We start from the raw sequence: 24,328 nt of genomic DNA, 5'->3' as shown, positions 1-24,328 counted from the left end.
CTGAAGAGATAAAGTGTCATTTTGACACCAAGGTTTGTTTTTTTTTTTAAAAAAAAATCATGAAACTGTGTTATTTTAGAAAATACCAAATGAGTAATTCTCCAAAATATTCATATGTGCCTGTCCGTTTAAGGGTTAAAAATGGACAATCGTGAACTTGTGGAATTCAGCTTATGTCCATGGATGTATTGCTTATGTCCCGTGGTTGAACTGTGGGGGGCAGCAGCGCGCAGCGGAGCGGCTAGTCTGCCGCAAATGAAAACAAGGAAGAAGACTGCAGCACCGACAACACAACTAACTGCTAGCTTACCTGGCTACTAAATAGCTAGCTCAAGTTAGTTACCCACAAAAAATGATGCCCTAAATGTAAACAGAAGAAGGAACAATAAAGCTACAGACTCCAAAAACGAGTTTGACGATAGGTACGTTTACAAGTTTATGTCATCATTTGCAATAACATGCGTAGTCAGGTGCACGCGCTGTGCCATACTAGCTAATGTGCTAGCAATATTAGCGCGTTGCTAACATAGCTAACTTTAGCTTCTCCATACATTTGTTATCTGAAGGCAACAGTTAGCGGACACACACACTAGTCATGACAACATGACTGAATTGCCAATGTCACTAACATGTCACACTAATAAGACTTAAGCTAGCACAGGGAAAAGGACATTATCTTGCCAAAACACTTGGTCGCCACTCGCCAAATCTTAGCGGTGCATTTTGTAAATTGTAAGCAAGCTAACGTTAGCGGTGCTTTTCATGGAAGCATCTTTTTGCATCGGTGGCGAGCATTCATAACTGGCATAACTGCTCTAACTGGATGTATGTAATATTCATAGCTAAAATAGTTAAATGTGACGTTAGACGTTTAGTGGAACAAATTATGTTAAACAAAACTGTATTGTCTAACATTATCGAATAAAGCACAACTTTACTGAAGGGTGGCTTTTTACGTCACTATTCACTAAATAAATGAAGTTTAATCTCAGTCGGGCCTATTTTTGCAAACATCAAACAGAAACTGTTATACAGCTATTGTTTTTGTTTGAACTATCCAAAAGATTTGGACAGGTCTGAAATCTCACTTCTTTGAAACCTCCAACTCTTTTAACTTCAATGATATCATCAGTAATTTTGATCATCCAAACAATAGTGCCCTTGAATATTTAACGAATTCTGTTGTTTGATTCGCCAAATTTTTCATTAACAAACAGAAATTCTTTAAATTCCCAAGTTAGTATCTTTCCTCCTGGAACGGAAAGCTCGCCTTAAGCCAGTCAGCAACGATTAACAACAACAATTAATGTGTCAAGTTTTTGGAAAATTATGCCACTTTCTGTACTGAATCTCCTCACTGATGGGACTGTGTTTGTATGTTTGTACATCTGTTTATTTTTATGCCATGTATCTTGTTTTGTCTGGTTTCTGTTTTTTTATTTATTTATTTTATCTATTTATTTTCTCGTCTGTTCATTTGTCATTGTCATTTTTTATCATTTGTACACTGCATTTTTACTCGAATCTTTCAGACACATTTTTAACCTGTACTTGCTGTTTAACCTGATGTTTTGTATATGTTTGGTTTGTCAATTTAAAAAAAAAAATGTCACTCTGAATAATGTTTCACACGAGCCAGTTACTATTAGCCTAACCTTCAAATGTTGGGTTTTTTTGTATCTTAATTAGACATTTACTCTCAAAGTGATGTTAGGAGATCCTGACTTGAATGTTTTCTCCTGTCAGATGCTGAGGGCGCCCTGCCAGGATGTATGCTGTTTACAGACAAGCACACACCCCCACTGCGGTGGAGTTCTCCGTCTACTGCAACTTCATATCCAGCAAGGAGAAGAATTTGGTTGTTGCTGGAACATCTCAACTATTTGTCTACAGGATTATCCATGATGTGGAGGTAACTATATGTATCCATTTGGCTTGTGCCATTATCAAGCTTTGAAATAAAGGGCTTAAATGTTTTTTTTTGGTGATATGTGTAACACTTCTGTCATTATTTCAGAGTACATCAAAGGCTGAGAAGTCCTCAGGTATGTTTAGTATCATATTCAAAGTACATATTTTATTATTAATTAATGATAAAAACTTAAATGAGCACATTTGTGGTCTGACTTTACTCCTTCCACCTCTGACAGATTCCAAACCTCGTAAAGAGAAGTTGGAGCAGGTGGCATCCTTTTCCCTCTTTGGCAATGTTATGTCCATGGCCAGTGTGCAGCTTGTGGGAGCCAACAGAGATGCACTCCTTCTCAGTTTCAAAGATGCTAAGGTATCATTGTCGAAACTGTGCAATGCCAATTTTTGAGCTCCCTAAAAAATATTTTTTTCTGACCTTTGTGTGCGTATTTTCGTTTCTCGCCAGCTGTCCGTAGTAGAGTATGACCCCGGGACACATGACCTCAAGACTCTGTCTCTCCATTACTTTGAGGAGCCAGAGCTCAGGGTATGTAGAGACAAGAACACAGCGTATATATGAAAAGTCTAAATGAGAGCAAATGTTGACACCAATGAAGAAATTGTTTGATTTGCACTCTTTTTACCATTTCAGGATGGATTTGTACAGAATGTACATATTCCTATCGTCCGCGTAGATCCAGAGAATCGCTGTGCTGTGATGCTCGTTTATGGCACCCAGCTGGTGGTGCTGCCATTCAGGAAGGACACTCTAACAGATGAACAGGAGGGGGGAGTTGGAGAAGGGTATGCCTGCAGTCAGTTATTCATTCTGCTAATTAATGTCTTTTACAGTCTGCTTGGCACTTGTATCCTAAAACCCTCACAGTGCCCATTATTACTGAAACCCAGTCTTTGTTTTGTTCATACCAAATATGGAAATTTCACACCCCTCCACCCATTTTATCTGCAACAATTTATATTGTAGTTGCCATAAATGTAAATCCATGGTTTTAAGAACAAAGTAAAAATATAGCTGCTGTGCAGCGGGTGTTGAGTGATGTTGTGATGTTGATCATAGGTGACAAACTGATGTTTAAAGATGCAATTTTCCCATAGACTGCAATAGTTTACATGAGGGAAGAATTCCAAACTGATAAAATTTTGCAATGTTACATACTTAATCTATTCTGACAGCAAAAATGTTGTCTTTTTTCATGAACTTTGAAGATTTATTAAGCAAGAATTTGCAAGTATATGTTTACAGCACCATTTACAGTCAAACATTTTTATGCACTCACTTCACTTTTTATGGCTCACTTTTCATCACTGAATCTATCATCACTGTCATCACGGACATGAAAAAGTTTTGTTTTATAAACACAACGAAACGCCTGCACATGTAATTGTCTATCTCTGAGTGCTTCTATCACTGTGTCTCATCTCCAGACCTAAATCCAGCTTCCTACCCAGTTACATCATAGACGTCCGTGAGCTGGACGAGAAGCTCCTGAACATCATCGACATGAAGTTCCTCCACGGCTACTATGAGCCCACATTGCTCATCCTGTTTGAGCCTAACCAGACATGGCCGGGGTCAGTCAACCACACTATCAGATATACCAAACACGCTTTCACTGTTTTATCCTTGAAGGTTTATGAAATTAGAAAAACTGTTTTCCAGGCCTGGAAATGGTGTGGAATTAACAGAATGTTTTGCAAATGCTTTGAACATACATTGTTGTTGAAAATGTGTTCATTAAAAATCCCCCAAACATTTCTAATATTAACATGCTGCAACATGTACTTTGTATTACTAATTTAAAATCTAGTGCTGCACAACATGACCATTGCAATGTCACTAGTATCATGTAATACACACAGACCAGACTCACATCACATTATCACTGACGCAGTGCCCCTTTTGGGGAGAGAGAAACATGCTGTCACGTAAGGGAAGAAAAGCTTTTTGTGGCGTGTTAACTGAGGCTTTCATAATGAGATGTGTGACACAAAGGATGCATGAATGTTCACTGTCAGTGTCGTAAATATAGAAATGATGCTGGTAACAGTTATTCAGATGTGTGCTAATGTTAGCTTGAGTGGGAGGCTGCTGCTCAGACTGTTGTCTCCATTTAAATCTCAGCCTGTAGAACAGTTAGCTATTAACAAGTTTGTTATTTGCAGACAACACCCAGCCTAAAGATATATATTAGAATCCCCAAATAACATGATGTGGACATTATAACATGTGACAAGGTGTTGATCGATAATGTTTTTTCTGGGCTGATACCAGTTATTAGTAGATAATGAGAATAATAACTGATATTCGGAACCAATATGCATTTATAAAAATAATGAAAAATCTTTTTGTCAGTATTTAGAATTTGGAATATAACAAACTCCAACACAAAACTCAAACACAAAAAGTATAAATGACTTTAGCAAATGTTTTTAATCAAAACTGAAACATTCATATACATCACACAGTTTTTATGAAGTCCAGTGAAAATTAAATTTAAAAAATTAATAAATAAAAATAGTTCCCTAAAGTTTTACAAAGTTAAAGTTCCTCCCATGCGGACACTTTCTTTGCACTGTTTAATTAATTAATTTTAATCAGCGATCATTAAAAAAAAATGCTGTTACAGATAATTGACAAAATGCCAAATATCAACCCCAATAATCGTCCAGGCCGATAATCTGTCGACCTCTACATGTGGCCTGTGTGTTGGATCCTTGATCCTCTTGGATGGGGAAAACGCGACATAAAGACGATCAACTTTAGTTTATTACAGTATCACGCACGCACTGGTTCAGGCAAGTACACAAAATAACTATTCGACATGTCCATAAAACAAACGGTTGTTTAGCAAGGAATAAGCACATGCAAACATGTCAAAATTATTATCCAAATACATGCCAAATTGCACTGACTGATTGACAAGACGATAAGGGGTGTGGCATTGACGTTTTGCAAAAAAGTTTCTTAGCTTCAGCAGTTTGTTTAGCTGTAAATGAAGTGTGTGTTTAATAACATATGGCTGTGTCACCTGTGTCACCAGGCCTACCCATTTTGTTGTTGTTAAATAAAGTAATAAAAAAGGAAGCAAATATTATTGAAATTTAAGGAAATCTTTTGAAAATTGGTGAATAAAATGTTTTGAAATCCTGTCTATTTAACCAGTAAGTAATATAGACTAAGGCAGTGTTAATTAAGGTTGCAAATAGTGGCTGTCTTTGCTATATACATATGGCCATGACTTTTTTACCTATTGCTTTTAAGCATGCCAGATTTGATTTAACCTGTAACATCTGTTGTCTGATGTTTCTGCCAGGCGTGTGGCTGTGCGTCAGGACACTTGTAGCATCGTTGCCATCTCCCTCAACATCATGCAGAAGGTTCACCCTGTCATCTGGTCCCTCAGTAATCTGCCCTTTGACTGCACGCAGGTCATGCCTGTTCCTAAGCCGATCGGTGAGTTCAGGGAATTCTCCCTTTTGTCTCTTCTTATGAACAGCGTGGCTGCCAAGTTCCTAGTTCACCATAAGATCAGTTCTGTTGGAGTGTTAGATAAAGATTTACACTATGTGAGGAAGTGTGTTGTTAATTCTTAGGGACTGTTTAGTGCATTTCACGCACTTTTTCTTCTTTTTTTTTTTTTATCATTTTGGTCATGTTTATGGCATAAATTTGGTAAGATTTTGTATATTTGTTTAATCTTGAAGTTTTCAGCTTATCTCCCACAACATGTCAAAAATACACAGTGTAAAGAAAATTGTTACATTCATACTGTTAAGTGCAAAAAATGTCCAATTGAAACCCATTCAAAGTGCAATTTTTGATCCAACAGCCATCAAAGCATTAAAACATGCAGTGTAGTATTTCTGGGTGTCATTCTGGGCTTTTGCCTGAGAAATTTTTAATTTTTACTGTTTTGTTTTGCATATGGAGAAAATACATGCTATATCCACTAGGTGCACTGTCACAACCAGTGCTGCAGCTAATCATTGACATATCCCAGACTGCCATGATAAAACAAAAAAATCTGCTCTGAATGTAGTATATTAAAAATAATTTATTTTTTGTCTTTTTTTTATTGTAAAAACATAATGGCATCATGACAAAAACTGGGCATTTAAAGGGTTAAAATCCTGAAAATGAATGAATACTTGTTTTTTGTGATTAGCACTGGTGTTGATTAGAAATTAATTCAATTCAAGTAGAAAATAATAGTGTGTAATATTTTTTACAGCTTGATTTTGCAAAGTGCATTTTGTGTACAGAACGATACGAGTGTTTGTAACACTAAAGCGTGCCCTAAGGGTTAAAGTTCATGGTATTCTAGCTTCTCTGATTATGTATCAAATCCCTCCAGGTGGCGTGGTGGTGTTTGCTGTGAATTCATTGCTGTATCTGAACCAGAGTGTTCCACCGTACGGAGTTTCTCTCAATTCTCAGACAACTGGGACCACGGCATTCCCTCTGCGTAAGCATCATCATCGAAAACATCTTTAACTCTAACCTTTGACACCTGGCCTTTATACTTTACATGTCATTTGATGTTTTTGTGATGCTCATCACTGGACATGTTTTGGTTACTCAGGTGTACAGGAGGAAGTGAAGATCACACTCGACTGTTCCCAGTCTGACTTCATTGCGTATGACAAGATGGTCATCTCTTTGAAAGGAGGAGAAATGTGAGTCATTCGAATTATTTCCACCTGAATGTGCGGGAAAAATGGTGGCAGTTTATGATTTTTCACAGACTTTTGTTATTTTTGTAGTTATGTGTTGACCCTCATAACTGACGGCATGAGAAGCGTGCGGGCGTTCCACTTTGACAAAGCTGCTGCCAGCGTCCTGACAACCTGCGTAAGTTTTACCTGTCACTGCAGTGTTTCCAACACATGGACTTGGGCCACCCACGTATATTATGGTGGGTATTTTATAGGATTCTAGGATAGGTCCAATGCTTTTGCGTCAGAAAATTGCTCTGTAGCACTTCAAAAAATTTCAACGCAGTATCCCCCGCAGCTGGTGTCACCTACATGCACGAAAATTGTTAGGCACATGTAACACCTCTTCAAGAGAATGACACCATCCGCAATCGCTTAACTAGCGGACAGTCTCCTCTCACTGTGTCCCTCTTGAACCAGTTCATTCAGCTTCTATGGCCGAGGCAAAAGCACCCAAAAGGGCTGGTGATGTGTCAGAGTCTGCTCCCCTGTCGAATAGTGTTTCCCTCCTGTTCAAATGAGACCCCCCTTTTAATGTGTAGGACATTTCTAGAAATATCTAGTAAATCAAAGTATTCTGTTAAAGGTTGCACATTTTTGGTGGTTGTCACATGTAGTGGACCATTTTTGAGCCAACAAGTATATTTTAGACCTTTCGGAAGCACAGAACTCAATCAGTCAGTCAGTCAAGTCAAGTGTTTTGTGATTTTACCGTATATCTCTTTGCAAGGCAGAACAAGAGTGTCTGTCCAGGATAAAGGTGGAACATGAATAGCAACGCAAACAAGAATGCAAACGTTTATATGCAGGGTTCCCACGGCCATAAAACACCTGGACTCCCTCTTCATGTCTGCCAGCTAGCTGAAATTATGTTTAAAAAGAGTTCGAGTTCGCAAGTGTGATGTAAAAAAAAAAATAATTTTCGGTCCTCCAAAAGTCAAGGAAAAGTTCTGAAAAAATGTGTGGAAACTCAATGGTTTGATGTGACAGGAATTCTCAATCTTCAACAAATACTCCTTCATTGTGTGTTTCTATGGACAAACACAAAATGCCTGAGTGATCAGGGTTTGACTGACAGAACTTAAAGATTAAAGCTTCTGAATGCAACAGAAATTTCCATTTTTACACAAAAATTATATATTAGCTAGTAGATAAAACCTCTGCAGACTTTACCAAAAACCCACAGGTAGTTTTTCCTCTATCTGTCTGACCTTTTAGAGAGTGAAGTAAATACTGAATACATACTAAGTCTGTCAGCTTTTAGAGGATTTAAAGGAGACAAACTGATGCCTCGCACTCTGGACTTTCCTCCTGCAGATGGTGACCATGGAGCCTGGGTACCTGTTCTTGGGCTCCCGCCTTGGAAACTCTCTGCTCCTGAAGTACACTGAGAAACTTCAGGAGACGCCGCTAGATGAAGGCAAAGAAAAGCAGGACAAAGAGAAAGAGAAGGAAAAAGATAAGCAGGTATATTTGTGACTGTGTAAAATTAAACTCTAATATCGCCTTAGCACCATTAGAAATGCCATTTTTATTTTACTTGATTTATGCTTGTGCACATGCAGCAGTGAGTGAACGCGTATAGCTTTCTTTGCCTTAAAAATAGCCTGTAAACTAAAACAAAAACGTATGAATTCCAGGAAGAACCACCGAGCAAAAAGAAGCGAGTAGAATCTTCCACCAACTGGACGGGTAGGTTCAAAATCATTTTTGATATGCGCCACAAGTTTGTGTGTGTGTGTGTGTGTGTGTGTGTGTGTGTGTGTGTGTGTGTGTGTGTGTGTGTGTGTGTGTGTGTGTGTGTGTGTGTGTGTGTGTGTGTGTGTGTGTGTGTGTGTGTGTGTGTGTGTCTGTGTCTGTGTGTGTGTGTTCGTGTGGTGTGCGTGTGTGTGATCAGCCTGTCTGTGTTTCACTCAGCGTCTTTGTTTTGACAGATGAGGTTGATGAGATAGAAGTGTACGGAAGTGAGGCCCAGTCAGGCACTCAGCTGGCCACCTACTCCTTTGAGGTAAACAAACAAACAAACAAACAAACAAACAAGAAGTTTAATTACTTTGTATGTACATTCAGATTTTTGTGAAACGTGACTGGTTCTTTGTGTTTTTCATACAGGTGTGCGATAGCATACTCAACATTGGACCTTGTGCTAATGCCTCCATGGGTGAACCTGCCTTCTTGTCTGAAGAGGTACACACATTAATACACTCCTAGTCCCTGTAGATTTGTTACTGTAGATGTTAACTGTAGTCTTCTATCTCAAGAATTGTATTTGGATTTTTTAACTTGGATGTTCATCTTACCCACAGTTCCAGAGCAATCCTGAGCCTGACCTGGAGGTTGTGGTGTGCTCTGGCTACGGCAAGAACGGCGCACTGTCTGTACTTCAGGTAACCGCTCCCACTGATGTGATGATTTGTTGATTTAATGCATATAAATTAATGTTACTGCACTGTCCTGAAACCTGTGGTCGTGAGGGCCGTCTGCCTCAGGTCCAGTGATGGTGCTACAGTGAAGTCTGGGTCTACCAGGGCTGCCTCAGAGAACGGCGGAGTAGCCTGTAAACACCCCAGAAACAAGCTCACGGTTCAGATATACTTTTCTGGCACTCGTGTACAAGTCTGAACAGCCTGGAAATGTACAGTGTACCGCCTCTGACTTTTACTTGCTTATTTACTCGTTTCCTTTCTGTTACGCAGAGAAGCATCCGACCCCAGGTGGTCACTACGTTTGAGCTACCAGGTTGCCACGACATGTGGACAGTCATCTCCAATGAAGTCAAGGAAGACAAAAAAGTATTATGTTTTCTCTGCGAAACAGCCGCAGCTTTTTTTTTTTTCCACTCTAATAAAAAGTGTCCACTCGTAACTTCATTTTTTTCCCAGTAAAATGTTTCTTGCTCCTCTCCCAGGCTTCAAAAAGCGATGAGTCAGAGGACGGAGCAGAGACAGAGACCACTGAGGATGGCGAAGAGGGAGAAAAGGACAAAGAGGAAAAGGAGAAAGAGGAGGAGGAGAAGACGGAGGCTCCCATAGAGGATGATACGAAGAAGCACGGCTTTCTCATTCTGAGCAGAGAGGATTCAACCATGGTAAAAAAAAAACACCCCTCATTAACGCACAACATATGTCCTACTTTTTTAAAAAATCTAAACAAATGCAAAAATAAAAGTTTTGAAATGGAACATTAAGGTAAAACTAAACCTATCTATCATACTATCATATAATTGGGATGTTATTTAATGTAACTTTTTTTATGCAGATCCTTCAGACTGGTCAGGAGATCATGGAACTGGACACCAGTGGTTTTGCTACACAGGGACCCACCGTGTTTGCTGGAAACATTGGTGACAACAAGTACATCATCCAAGTCTCCCCCATGGGCATTCGGCTGCTGGAAGGAGGTAAAATATGGTTATCATTGTGATAATTATATTTTTACATTTAGTTGTTGCAGTAACAAACAGGAGATAGAGTAAAACTGAGTATAAGATTAAAGCAACTTTTAAACATAAGCTGTGTTACTCACATGTTCTCTGTAAATTCTGCTCCCAGTGACGCAGCTCCACTTCATCCCCGTGGACTTGGGCTCTCCCATAGTGCATTGCTCTGTGGCGGACCCATACGTGGTCATCATGACTGCAGAGGGAGTGGTCACCATGTTTGCACTGAAGACTGACACATACATGGGGAAGACACACCGGCTGTCTCTGCAGAAACCTCAGATCCCCACTGTGAGTAAATCATCCCCGTCAGTTATCTTCGGAGGCTTTTCATTGGACACATGCGCCCCCTGCTGGACACACTGAAGCTGTTGGACTAGAGTCCCTGTTACTGCAGTTTCATCAGTGTCACTGTTCAGTTCTTTACTACAGGCAAATGCACAGCATCAAACCAGATTCACACAATCTGCTTAAAAAGAGTCTTTTTTTAAAAACACGTCTCTCATTTAACAGCAATCACGCGTGATCACACTGTGTGCGTACCGAGACGTGAGCGGAATGTTCACCACAGAAAACAAAGCGAGCTGCTCCGTCAAAGAGGACACCGTCGTCAGGAGTCACTCTGAATCAGCAGAGACCAACATCATGGAGCTCAGGTAAAAGCATCGCCTCCAGACTGCAGCATACAACCAGTCGCTACATTAACTGTTTATTCACAGGTTGATTATTATTATTTAAAAGTTTATGCAGATTGTTCAATTCAATAAATAAGGTATTGTGTTACAGGCAATACCTCCCACTCTGAACCATCCTCCCTATACAAATTTCCCACTCCAAGATTAATGTGCATAGATACATTTAAATTCAATTAGCAAACGGTAGACAAAAACAAAAATATGTTATAGATATTCTTTACAGGATTTTCTACATAAAACAAAGTTTAGACTCACAAGGAAGTAATTGCCCCTCCGTCAACCTGGATCGTAATGATTTTCTTGTTTTCGGCTTATTTTGCTGTGTTTGCATTGTTTCTGGTCACAGTGGCAGATGAGGTTGAGACTTTATAAAAAGGTGCCAATCCGTAAGCAACACGCATGCAAAAGGAAGCCAAGAAAATGTCACAAAGCGCAGAGAAAAAGCAGACATAGCGCGGTGAAACGCCAAGCACTTTGCTTTCACTTTGGCTGGCAATACTTTTCACAAAAAGTAACCAACAATTCCTGAATAATATAACTTTAAATAGGCTGCAGAAAAAGAAAAGATTAAAAAAAAATCCCCAACTGTGTGCAAGATGGGAGTTTATAAAATGGTCAGACTATGAATTCACTTCTTCTTTAAGGACGTAACGCTGTAATTAGGGTAGTGAAAGGGCACCTTGTTATTTTGCTGTTGTGATAAGAGACTTTTTTCAAGCAAAGGACAAAGATCCTATGTATCCTTGAAATGTTTTTCCAACATCCACACACTTAATATCTAAATTAAATTAAGATCCAACTTTTGTCTGATTTGAAAGTGGTCATCATCTGTCTCATCCGTTGCATATATGCGAGAGGCTTTGTTGATTTCCAGTTAAATACAGTGAAACAGCAGGCGGGAGACGCAAAAAGTCTAGTGTTTTTCTGATAAGCAGACAAATTCTTCCATCCCAGAAATGCCAGTGATAGGGTTACGGTTGAACATTTTAAAGTATATAACACAACTGTTTTAAAATGTATTAAACCCCGATGAAGGTCACAATCCGAAACACGTTGTTCTAAATACTGCAAGTGTTGCAGGAGTGTCGTCACCTTTGATTCATTTATTTTCTCGGTGCACCTTGGAAGAAGGTAAAGTTGCTCGAGAAACCTTGCTCCTTTAAGGTCGAGTGTTTTACCAGAAAACTTTCAGTGCCTGATATGCTCATAAAATTTGGCCTAAAGTGGCCGGGCTTTGGTGGCATCTGGGATATTTGGTATTTACTGAAGGGAATATTTTGTGTCATTTTGAAAAAATGGAGGCAGTGAAAGACTTTGACCTGTAATAATCCATGTCTTATACAGAGGATTGAAGTCTGGAAGATGGATTGATGTTTCCTTGGTGTCGTGGTTTGGAAGTCTCTCTGTAAAGATCAGGAACTCTCTTATTCAGATTGTAAACTGGTCGAGTCAGCTGATCGGTGAGCCCCAGCTGAACCTGGCGTCCCTGTTTACCAGACAGCTGCAGCGGAGAGCAAACGCTATCTAATGGCCTCTTTGCACACTGAGTTCAGCTGCTCCCCTCTGGAAAGAGGTTTTTAGTCCCAAGGTGTAAAACCAAGCACTTTAAAACCAGTTCTGCTCCAGCTGCTGTCAAAGAATTGCACAGGATCATTTTGTAGCCCATATTTATGATTTATTTATTCAAAAATTCAGATTGTTTTTACTTAAGGGCTGGTTTTGTAGTTTAGTGTTTTTGGTATTTATTACATATTTATAGGGATGGGGATTGAAACCTAGTTCTATTGAGGACCCGGTTCAGCTTTTTTCAGAACCCGAAAATCAATAGCTTTTGAGCTTATTGATACTGCTGTTGGGTCCTGTGGGCCCTATAACAAAACATCACATCTTGAGTTGAGTCACCTCATTTAAATCCAGTCACTGGTACACATACGTCGATTTTCTTATTAAGCTTTTGAATTTAGTTGAATTGGCAGCCAACAGGAATAAAACCAAGCCAAGAAGAAACCAGGTGGTCAGCTGCTTGCGAGGATGGCTGAACGTGCAAAGAGGTCTAAAGTTTGGCTTCATTTTACCAAAGCAAAAGATGCAAGATGCGAAATGCAATTTATGTTGCACAATAATTTCTTACAAGGCGGAGAACACACACAGCAGCAGTGGTCAGCACACCCAAACTTTGTAGCAAGTCCCATCAGTTAAAAATCGTCATCCAATGTTGAAAACAGCAGTATAACAGCTGGTTAGCTAAAATAACCCAGTTTGCTTCAGTTTTCATTGTGATGTGTTCAAAGTCAGTTCAGTAAAATGACTATCAGACAAAGGTAAATAAAACCTCATCATGACGTGTTCAAATGTAACATCAAGAAAAAGAAAATTGAGTTTTTAGCAAGAAACCTAAATCATACAGTTGTGAGAAATTAGTTTTCCCAGTGATATAGAATATAAAATGGATGTTAGAGATGGAAATACAACCTGTTTAACATGCTGTCATGATCTCTAATCATCTGATAATACATAATTAAAACTACTCTCCATGAAATCCTAGAATAGTATCAATAGTGGTATCAATAAAGATTCGGATTGTGAAGGAGTCTCGATAATGGTATCAGTATATGTAAATATCAATAAAAATGAACAATCCCTATCCCTAAATATTTAACATATTTAACATTTCGATCAGCACTGGGGCACTTTAATTGCTTTATCTTTTAAGTTCTTGTCATGTTTTATGTTGTCTGATGTGTCTCAAACTGTGTTAATGAATGCCCTGCACTTAATGCTGCAAACTAAACCTGCCTACAAATAAAATTTCCTGAAACTTAACTTGTGTGTGTGTGCAGTAACACAGTGGACGATGAGGAGGAAATGCTGTACGGAGACTCAAACGCCAGCACGTCTCACGCAAAAGATGAAGTGAGCCGCAGCTACGTGGCACCAGGGCCATCCGGAGGCGAGGCGAGCAAGGCAGAGCCCAGCCACTGGTGCATCATCATCAGGGAGAACGGTGTCATGGAGGTTTGAACATATCAGAAGAATCTACACATCATGTTAATCAGTGTGTAAATATTTGTTTAAATGTTTCTACGCTTCCTTTTTCATTGTGATCATGTTTTTCTGACAGATTTACCAGCTCCCAGACTGGCGATTGGTGTTCCTGGTGAAGAACTTCCCAGTTGGTCAGAGAGTGTTGGTGGACAGTTCATCCGGCCAATCAGCAACACAGGGGGAGGGTAAAAAAGAGGAAGTGACACGTCAAGGAGACATCCCACTCGTCAAAGAGGTGGCGCTGGTTCCACTCGGCTACAATCACAGCAGACCGTACTTACTGGTGAGTCTTTGATAAAAATGCTTCATGAAAATACAATAAAACTACAGTAAGTGAAAACAGGGTATAAGACAAAGTGTTGTTGTTTTCTAGGTGCACGTGGAACAGGAGCTTCTGATCTACGAAGCGTTCCCGTACGATCAGCAGCAGCCACAGAACAACCTGAAAGTGCGCTTTAAAAAAGTAAGAGCTAAGCCTGATAACAGATGGACTGAATCAAGTCAAATGTGAATGGATTGAACCTTTACTGTGCTACTTTACTCCACTCAGGTGCCCCACAACATTAACTTCAGAGAAAAGAAATCAAAGCTAAAGAAAGATAAGAGGGCGGAGAGCGGGGCCGCCGAGGAGAGCTCAGCTGTGAAGAGTCGGATCGCCAGATTCAGATACTTTGAGGACATCTCTGGATACTCGGGGGTAAGAAGGGCATTTTTCTTTTCCAACTCAAAAACGTGTTTGTTGTGTCCTTTTTTAACTACAAATCAAGCTTCTGGGAGACATTGTCCTCAGAAACATGAGATCTTTATAACAAAGATCTGAGTCAGTTTGCAAAGTTGTTCTTCATACAGCATAATAATAACAATAATAACTTTTTTTATATAGCACCTTTAAAAACTGAGTTTACAAAGTGCTTTGAAAAACAAGGCAAATCAAAAGCAAAAGGGTTTTCTTAGAGTAGAATTAATCAAGAAAGGCTGCAAGCAAAAGACTCACCTACTCGTACACATGTATGGCTGAGTCTCTCTGATGTTTCTTCTAACGCTAACACTCGCCATCATGATGCACTCTGCTTTTTCACTGCTGAACATACTCACACTAATCTGCCATAGCCAGACCTATGTCCAGTACAGCGGGGCGATACGGCTTTAACATATTATCAAAATAATTTTAGGCTATATCGCGATACAGGAAATAAATGCTGATTAATCGCATTCTGTGGTGCGCTTTGACCTGGTTTGTCATTGAAGGCCACAGTGGCTTTGTAACATGAATTTTCGAACCATCTGAGTACTTCAAGCCTGAAATATCACCTCAATGCAGAGCATGTAGCAGTGGCGCCCGTGTTAACAGGTTAGAGCATGCACACTGCAGGAGCAGCGCTCGTCAGGCACGGCCTCAGCTGCCTGTCAGCCGCGATACATCTAGAGAAACGGCGGTTCACAGATTTTTTTTTGCATGTTCTGCGCTTGGCTGTCAGCAGAAGTAGACAGTGAAAATGATGTTCTGATGATTATATTGACTCTATTCCACTTTTTACTTCAGTTTCAAAGTCTCTCTGCCACAGAGATGAGGAAGTACAAAGACGTCTGTTTTACCCCAACTTCCCTGCTGCTGTTTCAAAATAAAAGCCCTCTGACAACGTCTCTGTTGACAGAATCCCATCATTTGCTGACAAAAGGCATTTTATTCTGAATTATTTACAGGGTCATGTTGCTGACAATGCAGGAGCTGCATGACTTCATAAATGAGTGAAATTTGTGCTTAAAAATGTAAATCGAATTTTTCAAAGACTTTTATAGCAAAATGTGATGTATGCGATTAATTTTGATTGATTAATCAAAGAGCATGTAATTAATTAGATTAAATATTTTAATCGCTTGACAGCCCTAATATAAAGTTATGTTATAATTCAATAAATCAAAGTGGAAGCCATGGTGCTTTTATTTTGCAGTGTAAGGATTCAACCGCTGTGAGCTGGAAACAAACAAACAGTTCTCCAGTTCATATATTGATAGATCGTCATAGAGGTGCTGTGTCTGACTTTTCACACCCAAACCACGTCCAAACGACACAAGTGGCCCCTCTTTTGGGTACGAGCTCGTCCTCGTTTGGAGTCTTGTACAGAATCCCCACGTTCAGTATCACTGTCCACCTCCTCCATGTTTGTTTGTTCTGGTGTTCTGTGCGTGGTGAAGACGCTCCCTCAGCCCAGAGTTATCAGATGATGCAAACGAAATAAACCATATTGCATGATATGAAGCTACAGATTTTTTCTTTTTTCTTTTTTTAGTAGATAGTAGATATATATATATATATATATATATATATATATTATGTTAAAGAAAATATTAACTGTAGCAGGTATTTGCATTGTTTTTGTATTTGACATACAAATGACATTCCTTCTGTGTCACAGGTGTTCATCTGCGGTCCGTCTCCTCACTGGATGCTGGTCACGTCTCGTGGAGCCATGAGGCTTCACCCCATGACCATCGACGGCTCCATCGAGTCTTTCTCACCCTTCCATAACATCAACTGCCCCAAAGGCTTCCTCTACTTCAACAAACAGGTACGCAGAGGACACACTCGCACTTTCTTAAATTTCCTCTGGATTAAATAAAGTTAAAAAAAAAACAACATGACAGCACAAACTGCCAGCTCACAGAAAAGTTGCACATGTACAAGTTAATCCGTTCGATGACTGAAATGTCCACGAGTGGATGAAGAGTCAGAAATAGAGTTCAGGTGAGTTGGAGGAACGCCAAAGATGAAGGCTAGAAAAGTGAAATCCTGCTGGATCAAAGCACAACGTTCAAAATGTGCTTTTAATGATCCTCAAAGTTCCTCAAATACAGAAGTGTCTTTTCTCCGTTCTGCCGCCTTGTAAAGTTTTCTGTGTGTGTGTGTGTGTGTGTGTGTGTGTGTGTGTGTGTGTGTGTGTGTGTGTGTGTGATCTCCCACAGGGCGAGCTGAGGATTAGCGTCCTGCCCACCTATCTGTCCTACGACGCCCCATGGCCAGTCAGAAAAATCCCGCTGAGGTGCACCGTCCACTACGTCTCCTACCACGTCGAATCCAAGGCAAGGCTCCTCTCGCTCAGCCCACACAGCGCCGCAGGCTGCGGAGCGGCAACGTGACACAAATTCATGCTGAGACACACTCACACACACCTCCGCTTGCATAACGCCATGCAAAATAAAAGCGTATCGATCGAGCCGCTTTGAAAAGTTTGAGATGAAAGCCCTCTGGCCTTAAACTTTTCTTACTGTGAGAGAGAGAAAAAAAAATCAATGAGGGTGACTTTGAAGGGATTAGTCTTTGATGTGAACTTTTTCTGTGCGATTTTTGCCTTTTTTTTCCTCTCAGGTGTATGCTGTGTGCACCAGTGTGAAAGAGCTCTGCACACGTATCCCCAGGATGACTGGAGAGGAGAAGGAGTACGAAATCATAGATCGAGGTCAGACATGAACACGCACACACACAGGCACACCTTTTCTTTACATCACTGGTTCAACCATTTCTACATTTTTAGCTCGCAAACTACTTTTCACAAACTTTGACTCAGAGCAGTCAGCCTCTCTTTGCTGGGAGTTTACTAATCTTGTTACATTTGCTAAACACCAGCCTTGCACAACTTTTTCGGGGTTCGATAGGTCATGAAAAACCCCGAAATTTGTAATTTGCAGGCTTGGAAAAGTTTTGGAAAACTAAATATACCCTGAAAGTTCTGAAAAAAAAATCATGGAAATCTGTTTCACTGACCTGTAAAAAAAAAAAACTCAGGGACAGTTGGAAATTTTAAAATCCAACAACAGTTTCTGTTTCTACAGTTTCTGTCTTTGATAAATGGTGCCGTTTTTGTTTAGAACATGCTCAGGTTTAGAAGGCATGTTTTAAAGAGAGAAAAAAACAGCCAAAAATCTCAAAAACAAAACAAAAAAAAAAAAAATTGGGGGAAAAATTTAGAAAAAAAAGACCTTTTTTTTTAAAAAAAAAAAAGAAAACATGCCCTCCAAACCATTTTTTTCTTAAATCTGCAGTGAAATAAATACAGCCATTGAAAGTTATGTGCTCCTCCCCTAAGCCAAATTAAAAAATATAAGTCCCTCCCCAGTGCTTTAATTATTATTAGACATGCCTCCTCTTTTTTTGCACCACCCTCTCTAAATTATGAACAGTCCCTTAGTTGTGTTGAAATATTCAGTTCTAGTCCTGTTCTTTCTTTCTTTATTTTTTTAAATAATATATATATATTTGAAAAAGCTATGATATCATAATAAAAAAGACTGATAAAGGTTAACAGTGGTCGTTTCAGAGAATGTCTGGTCTTTAAAGTTTGCCTCAAAGTCATGAAAACTAATTTTGAAACGTGTGTATGAATCCTGAACTTTGTAAATCTGAAGTGGCTGTTTATTTTCCTCCTCGACATAAATATGTGGATACATGTTTCTTTCGTGTCCCCGTGCAGATGAACGCTACATTAATCCTCAGCAGGAGAAGTTCTCCATCCAGCTCATCTCTCCGGTCAGCTGGGAGGCCATCCCCAACACACGGTAACAGCTTTTTTTTTCTTAATATTACGCACCTCTCTGAGCAACACAAAAGCACTTTTGCAAAATCAATAAGAAAGCCTTGTAATAGACATTAGGCGCCTGTGAATCAAGAGTTGCACACCAGCTGGCGGCAGTTTGGTGTTCCCTTTTACTCCGCAGCAGGTCGTCCGCGTGGAGGCTCTGTGCTGCTTTCAGGGCTCTAATTGAAAATCGTGGGTCATTTATCCGAGCAGTTAATTCAGTCTCACACGGCTGCTTTCCCTCATTTCATTAAGGGTCAGTGAGAAATGTCGAGTCGTTTATCCAAGTCCCTGCGCATTGTGCTCTGCTCAAAATACCACGTGCATGTGCACGATACTGCATGTAAAATTTGAGCCGTGCATGCAATTATCAGCTCTACATGCACCAAAGCAATTAAAGTCCGGGCAAAGTAAATTGAGAGATTTGTCTTTTAATACATGGAAGAGAAGTTTTGTGGGCTGTGGAATGTGCAAAATATAATGAAATAAAAAAATAGAATGAAATAGCAAAAATCATTATTAGCAGACAAGAACACCAGAGTATTAAAAGCTTTGGGGAATGTGCCCTGACTTGACCCTGAACCGTCTCTGTCTCCGTCAGCATCGACCTGGAGGAGTGGGAACACGTGACCTGCATGAAGACGGTGAATCTGAGGAGTCAGGAGACCGTGTCCGGACTGAAGGGCTACGTGGCAGCAGGGACGTGTCTGATGCAGGGCGAGGAGGTCACCTGCAGGGGCCGGGTGAGCAGCACACGACAACAACAACAACAACAACAACAACAACAACAACACAGCATTAGGTTTTATTTATTTCACAATAAGATTCATCAGAATAACATTTACTACCAAGGAATTTGATTTGTTTTATTGTGCATACAATAAATGTATAATAAACATATTTGGAGCAAAAAAAAAATGAAACAAAGTACTGCAACACTCAAGATAGGGTTGGGCGAGATATCGAATATAATCTATGTATCGCGGCTTGTTCCATGTGCGACACATAAAAATGACTTTAATTCAAACATCAAGTATAAAATGTTTCATTGTTTTTCTTTTTTTTTTAAGCCACCAGCAGTTTGGTTTTCTGTGTCCCCTACGACTCTCTCTCTCTCTCTCACACACACACAGGGCTTTTCCACTACTGTGATTTGCATATATTTGCATATACTATTAATGTATGAACTGGAGAGCTGTTAGTTTGTTTCCAGCTTACAGAGAAAAAAATCACATCACATGTAGGAGCGCTGCAGTAACAGTGTAACTTAATGTTTGGTAGTGGTGGTAGTGTGAGCAGCTGAGGCGTGTGTTTATATTTGCAGAGCTCAGATCGTGAATATTTAGTCTCATCAACACTTCAGGCCTGAGATGAGCCGGTTCCTTCAAAATAAAAGCACCATGGGTTCCACTTTGATTTATACTCACAATACTTTTTAAAATTTCATAATAAACGTTCTTTACTTATGTTGTTATAACCTAATTTTGCTGAGTGTTATTTTAACAGTAGTGTATTCAACTTCTTCATTTGCCAGTAGGTACTTTATTTAACTTTGTCACTGCAATTGATTCAGTTTTTGTTTTTAAATTTTAGCATTTAGCATTAGTTTAAAGTGTATATAAAGATATATATTGTGTATCACGACACAGCCATAAAATATCACACTGTCATTTTAAAGCCATAAAGCTTAGCCCTAATGTGTGTTAATGTACTGTCAGCTGGGTTCCAGACCTTGATTACGGAAGAAAGTGTTTTTGTGGCAGGAGGTTTTGGTCCTGATTGTCACAAAGAGTTTGTGTCCGGCATGGGAGGAGTCAGCTGCAGTCTTTCCTGCAGAGCTCTGAGGATATGAAACTATTCCTTTTTTTTTTTCAGATTTTGATCCTGGATGTGATCGAGGTTGTGCCTGAGCCGGGCCAGCCCCTCACCAAGAACAAGTTCAAAGTGCTGTACGAGAAGGAACAGAAGGGACCCGTGACCGCCCTGTGTCACTGCCACGGGTACCTGGTGTCAGCCATCGGACAAAAGGTCTCACATCACGACTGACAATTCCCATAGCAGCCTCATAACAGATACTACTGTTAGCTAGTCACCGCACCATGCTAGATATAACTTAACCGTTTGAAACCTGAACAAACTGATGTGATTTCTTTTTTAAAAACACACAAAGGAAATGTGCATCTTAAAGTCTGTGTAAAGTGATAATTAAAATGAGTTCTGAGTTTGTCACATCACAGAAAGATGTGTTGTTAAACACCTGACCAAATTCAGATGACCAAAAAAATCGCCAAGTGTGTAAAAGAAGGTCTCAGAATCATGAAAAAATGCACAGTATTCTCTGATCTGAAACGCTGGGGGCGTGTCCGCTGGAGGAGCGGAGGCCACGCCCAATAGCGGGATGATGCTAATGTTGCTTCTCGTTTTTATACTGCCACATTGTCAGGGGCGGGGTTATGCTGAGTATAGCTCCAGTGCAGCATCGAGCTGTGGTTTTAGGCCCGCCCAAAAAATCTTAAAACAGGAAAATGGTGAAAAAACAGTCAATCATCTACCTCCACAATTCAGTACTATATAAAGAGTCTTTGTAACATGTTTTCAACAATCAGTTTCCACATTTATAATGTGTTTTAAAACAAATCTCTGAATTCACTTTACCCGGACTTTAAGAAGTGGTCCCCAAAATTAGCAAAAAATTTATATAAAAAGAAAAATACGCATGAGGAAAAAAAAAAATAGTAAAAACAAAAAGAGACGAGGAAATGGCCTTGAAAACGTGCATAAAATATATTTCTTTATGTCACGTAATTGTAAATATAGATTTTTTTCCTTTTTTTTCTAAAATATTGAATAATCCCCTCACTGTAATTTCTTTTTTTTTTTGTGTGTGTGTGTGTGTGTGTGTGTGTGTGTGTGAATTTTCTGGACCTTTCTTGCCATGTTGCTTATTGTGGTTTCCTCCATGTTTCCAAAAGAAATCAAACCAAGTTTCTCAGGTTCCAGTTGTTAAAGGCATCTGAATGCAGCACAACAAAAACTGATGCTGATCCAGGTTTTAAAGGGTTAATGTCAGCACCTTCCGTGTCCCGTGCAGATCTTCCTGTGGGTCCTGAAGGACAACGACCTGACGGGCATGGCCTTCATCGACACTCAGCTCTACATCCACCAGATGTTCAGCATCAAGAATTTCATCCTGGCTGCTGATCTGATGAAGAGCATCTCGCTGCTGCGCTACCAGGAGGAGAGCAAGACGCTGTCGCTCGTCAGCAGGGTGAGCGGGGAACACCGGCCATCTCCCCACGTTTGGCACGAACGTCCACTTGGCCACAATGCTGGACCGATTAGATGCTGCTGTTGATGGAAGTATCCTCAGTATCTGAGGCACTAAATGGAGCGTTCAATAACTGCAGGCGTTTAATTTTTCCCTCTTTGAGTTTGGGATCAGAGGAGGTCACAGACAGTCAGGCCTAAGCGTTGTTCGGGAGTGTGGAGGCAGATTAAGTAGACTGCGGGCAGCAGTACACACAGCTGAGTGTTTATTGATTGAGATGTAGGAGCGAGTATCGACGGCGTGTCTCCTGCAGGGATTCACTCCAGTTAATCTTGAAAAGAGAAACTCTGGCAGCTGGAGATAATTCGGGCACTGTAGCTTTCTTTGTTGGATTTAACTGTTTTCTCATTGTTTTTGACAGGATGCAAAACCCCTGGAGGTTTACAGCATCGAATTCATGGTGGATAACAACCAGCTGGGATTCTTGGGTAATGCTGAACGCCCTCAAGACGCATATTTAATGTAGTTTTCACAAACTCCTCATTAACCTTTCATTCTTCTGCTTTCAGTGTCGGATCGAGACAAGAACCTCTATGTATATATGTATTTACCTGAAGGTATGTTAAGACTGACGCATGCAGATGTATTTCAGCGTGAAATGCACGTGCCGTCATGTGACGTGTGATGTGCGTTTGCAGCTAAAGAGAGCTTTGGAGGAATGCGCCTGCTGCGGCGAGCGGACTTCAACGCCGGAGCCAACATCAACACTTTTTGGAGGATGCCGTGCAGAGGAGCGCTGGACAGCGGCAGCAAGAAGGCTCTGACCTGGGACAACAAGCACATCACCTGGTTTGGTGAGTGAAAAACACTCGGCTTTATTATAACGTACACTCGTATCACTGCGTGCTTAGCGGGCTCTAAAAAATATCATACATTTGTTATTTTTTGTACTTTTATTGAGTACATTTTTATCCAAAATCAGTCCTAATTATAAATATTAAGTATTTATGATTTTTTTTTTATTTTAACTCTTTAAATGGCAGGTCTTTGTCGTAATGCAGCTATATTTAATTTAGAAAAAAAAAAAGAATTACATAGAGGACAGAGGATGTTACAGGATATTTTTTACAGTGTGCTGGCCGACTCAGTTACACACCACAGAGAGCACGCGTGTGTGTGTGTGTGTTTTTGTGTGAGTGAGATGTTCAGCGTGGCCTAATCCTCGTTTGAATGCGTCCTCGCAGCGACCCTTGACGGAGGAGTCGGCATGCTGCTCCCCATGCAGGAGAAGACTTACCGCCGTCTGCTGATGTTGCAAAATGCTCTGAACACCATGCTGCCTCATCACGCCGGTCTGAACCCGAAGGCCTTCAGGTCTGTGTCTGCCGGAGCAGCAGCCGCATGTTAACAGTCACCGTTTAAAGACGGAGTCAGGTTTTCTCCTATTGTGATTCACATAGAAGAGAAGCGAGCAGTGTCCCCCGCAAAAAATGCTCCTCCTGCCCAACTGCACCAAACAGCCCCAAATAACTCACTTTGAGCAGTTATTGTCGCTAGATCAGGGACACTCAGCTTGCTCTGTTTGGGGGCCAATTTTGCAAAGTGACAAAAGGCCATTGGCCTGTCCCAGCAGCCCCAAACATGTTTCAGGATTCAGGATTTTAGGACATTTCTAGGTTTTTAGGACATTAGGATCTTAGCTAGGACCTCTGCATGGGTGTGGTGGATCCTCCTCTGGCACTTTTTTTTGTGTTTTACATACAAGCTCTATTTTTATGCAGTTTATTGCCAACTGACATCTTATGAATACCAAAAAGTACAAAAACAATACCCACCTCATCAGGGGTCAAATTTGGCCTGTGGGCTGGAAGTTGTCTGCATTAAAAGAAAGCAGAAAATTGAGCTTGTTTATTTAAAAAAAAATTAATTAATTTAAAAAAACCATGGGAGGATCCACCCGGACCCCTCAGCTGAGTTCAGTTCTAGGCTCCAAATGTCCTCAAACCTTAAAAAAAGAGGCTCATTTAGCTTTTGATAAAAACCGTGAGACAGTTCAGCACTCAGTCCTAAAAAATAACCCGAATTAGCAGCCAACATCTCTCTCTGCCGTGAGCAGTCCAGACGAAAGGCAGGTCTTTGTTTTTTTTTTGTTAGACTGGCTGTTTGATGTAACTGACTCTTTTGTGTCTTGCGAGCAGAATGCTGCACACGAACAGACGCAGCCTGCAGAACGCCGTGCGCAACATCCTGGACGGAGAACTCCTCAACAAATACTTGTACCTCAGTACGATGGAGCGCAGCGAGCTGGCCAAGAAGATCGGCACCACTCAGGACATCGTGAGTGCTCTGACAGCAGAGAGGATGCAGTGACGCCAGCTTTTCTTTTTCTCCCTCTCACCGTGTCCTCCTTTCATCCCCAGATCCTGGACGACCTCCTGGAGATCGACAGAGTCACAGCTCATTTCTGAGAGCCACATTCCCACGTCTCGTCCACTCGACGCCGTTTTATACTCAATGTTTTGTTACCAACGTCTTTGTTCAAACCTGATTTGTTTTTCTTACTCGTTAGATGGGAAAAAAAAAGAGGGCAGCCATGTTTTCTTAGGATATTTTGTATTAAAAAATCTAAATAATTTACACAAGCCTTGTCTTTGTTTAT

At 40.4% G+C, this 24,328-nt stretch overlaps 1 protein-coding gene across 1 annotated transcript; it reads left to right on the top strand.

The window, feature by feature from the left end:
• Nucleotides 1-245: 245 nt before the first annotated feature.
• On the top strand, nt 246-24,311 carry cpsf1 (cleavage and polyadenylation specific factor 1). Its single transcript, XM_042506394.2, has 38 exons — nt 246-422; nt 1,747-1,912; nt 2,018-2,045; nt 2,151-2,284; nt 2,378-2,458; nt 2,564-2,715; nt 3,358-3,504; nt 5,247-5,386; nt 6,288-6,398; nt 6,516-6,609; nt 6,697-6,784; nt 7,966-8,115; nt 8,289-8,340; nt 8,583-8,656; nt 8,761-8,835; nt 8,955-9,035; nt 9,345-9,440; nt 9,557-9,736; nt 9,907-10,048; nt 10,200-10,378; nt 10,601-10,743; nt 13,623-13,797; nt 13,904-14,110; nt 14,201-14,290; nt 14,378-14,524; nt 16,245-16,397; nt 16,792-16,908; nt 17,195-17,285; nt 18,297-18,381; nt 19,003-19,144; nt 20,277-20,429; nt 21,493-21,669; nt 22,091-22,157; nt 22,239-22,286; nt 22,368-22,523; nt 22,914-23,043; nt 23,868-24,006; nt 24,090-24,311. Exons 2-38 carry the CDS (start codon nt 1,769-1,771, stop codon nt 24,135-24,137), a joined length of 4,416 nt encoding a protein of 1,471 aa, XP_042362328.1. The 5' UTR covers nt 246-422; nt 1,747-1,768; the 3' UTR covers nt 24,138-24,311.
• Nucleotides 24,312-24,328: the final 17 nt, after the last annotated feature.

The sequence above is a fragment of the Plectropomus leopardus genome, chromosome 17 (genome assembly GCF_026936395.1).
Source record: "Plectropomus leopardus strain MGB_pleo_1.0 chromosome 17, ASM2693639v1, whole genome shotgun sequence".
In the NCBI taxonomy this organism is placed as follows: domain Eukaryota; kingdom Metazoa; phylum Chordata; class Actinopteri; order Perciformes; family Serranidae; genus Plectropomus; species Plectropomus leopardus.
Note: the sequence above shows the minus strand (reverse complement) of the source record. Positions and strands in the feature narration are given on the sequence as shown.

Excerpts from the sequence above, each read along its gene's own strand:
- cpsf1 (XM_042506394.2), top strand. The coding sequence starts at position 1,769 with ATGTATGCTGTTTACAGACAAGCACACACCCCCACTGCGGTGGAGTTC. Across the intron at positions 2,285-2,377 it reads TCAGTTTCAAAGATGCTAAG|CTGTCCGTAGTAGAGTATGA; the intron begins GTATCATTGTCG and ends GTTTCTCGCCAG. Across the intron at positions 20,430-21,492 it reads TGTCAGCCATCGGACAAAAG|ATCTTCCTGTGGGTCCTGAA; the intron begins GTCTCACATCAC and ends TGTCCCGTGCAG.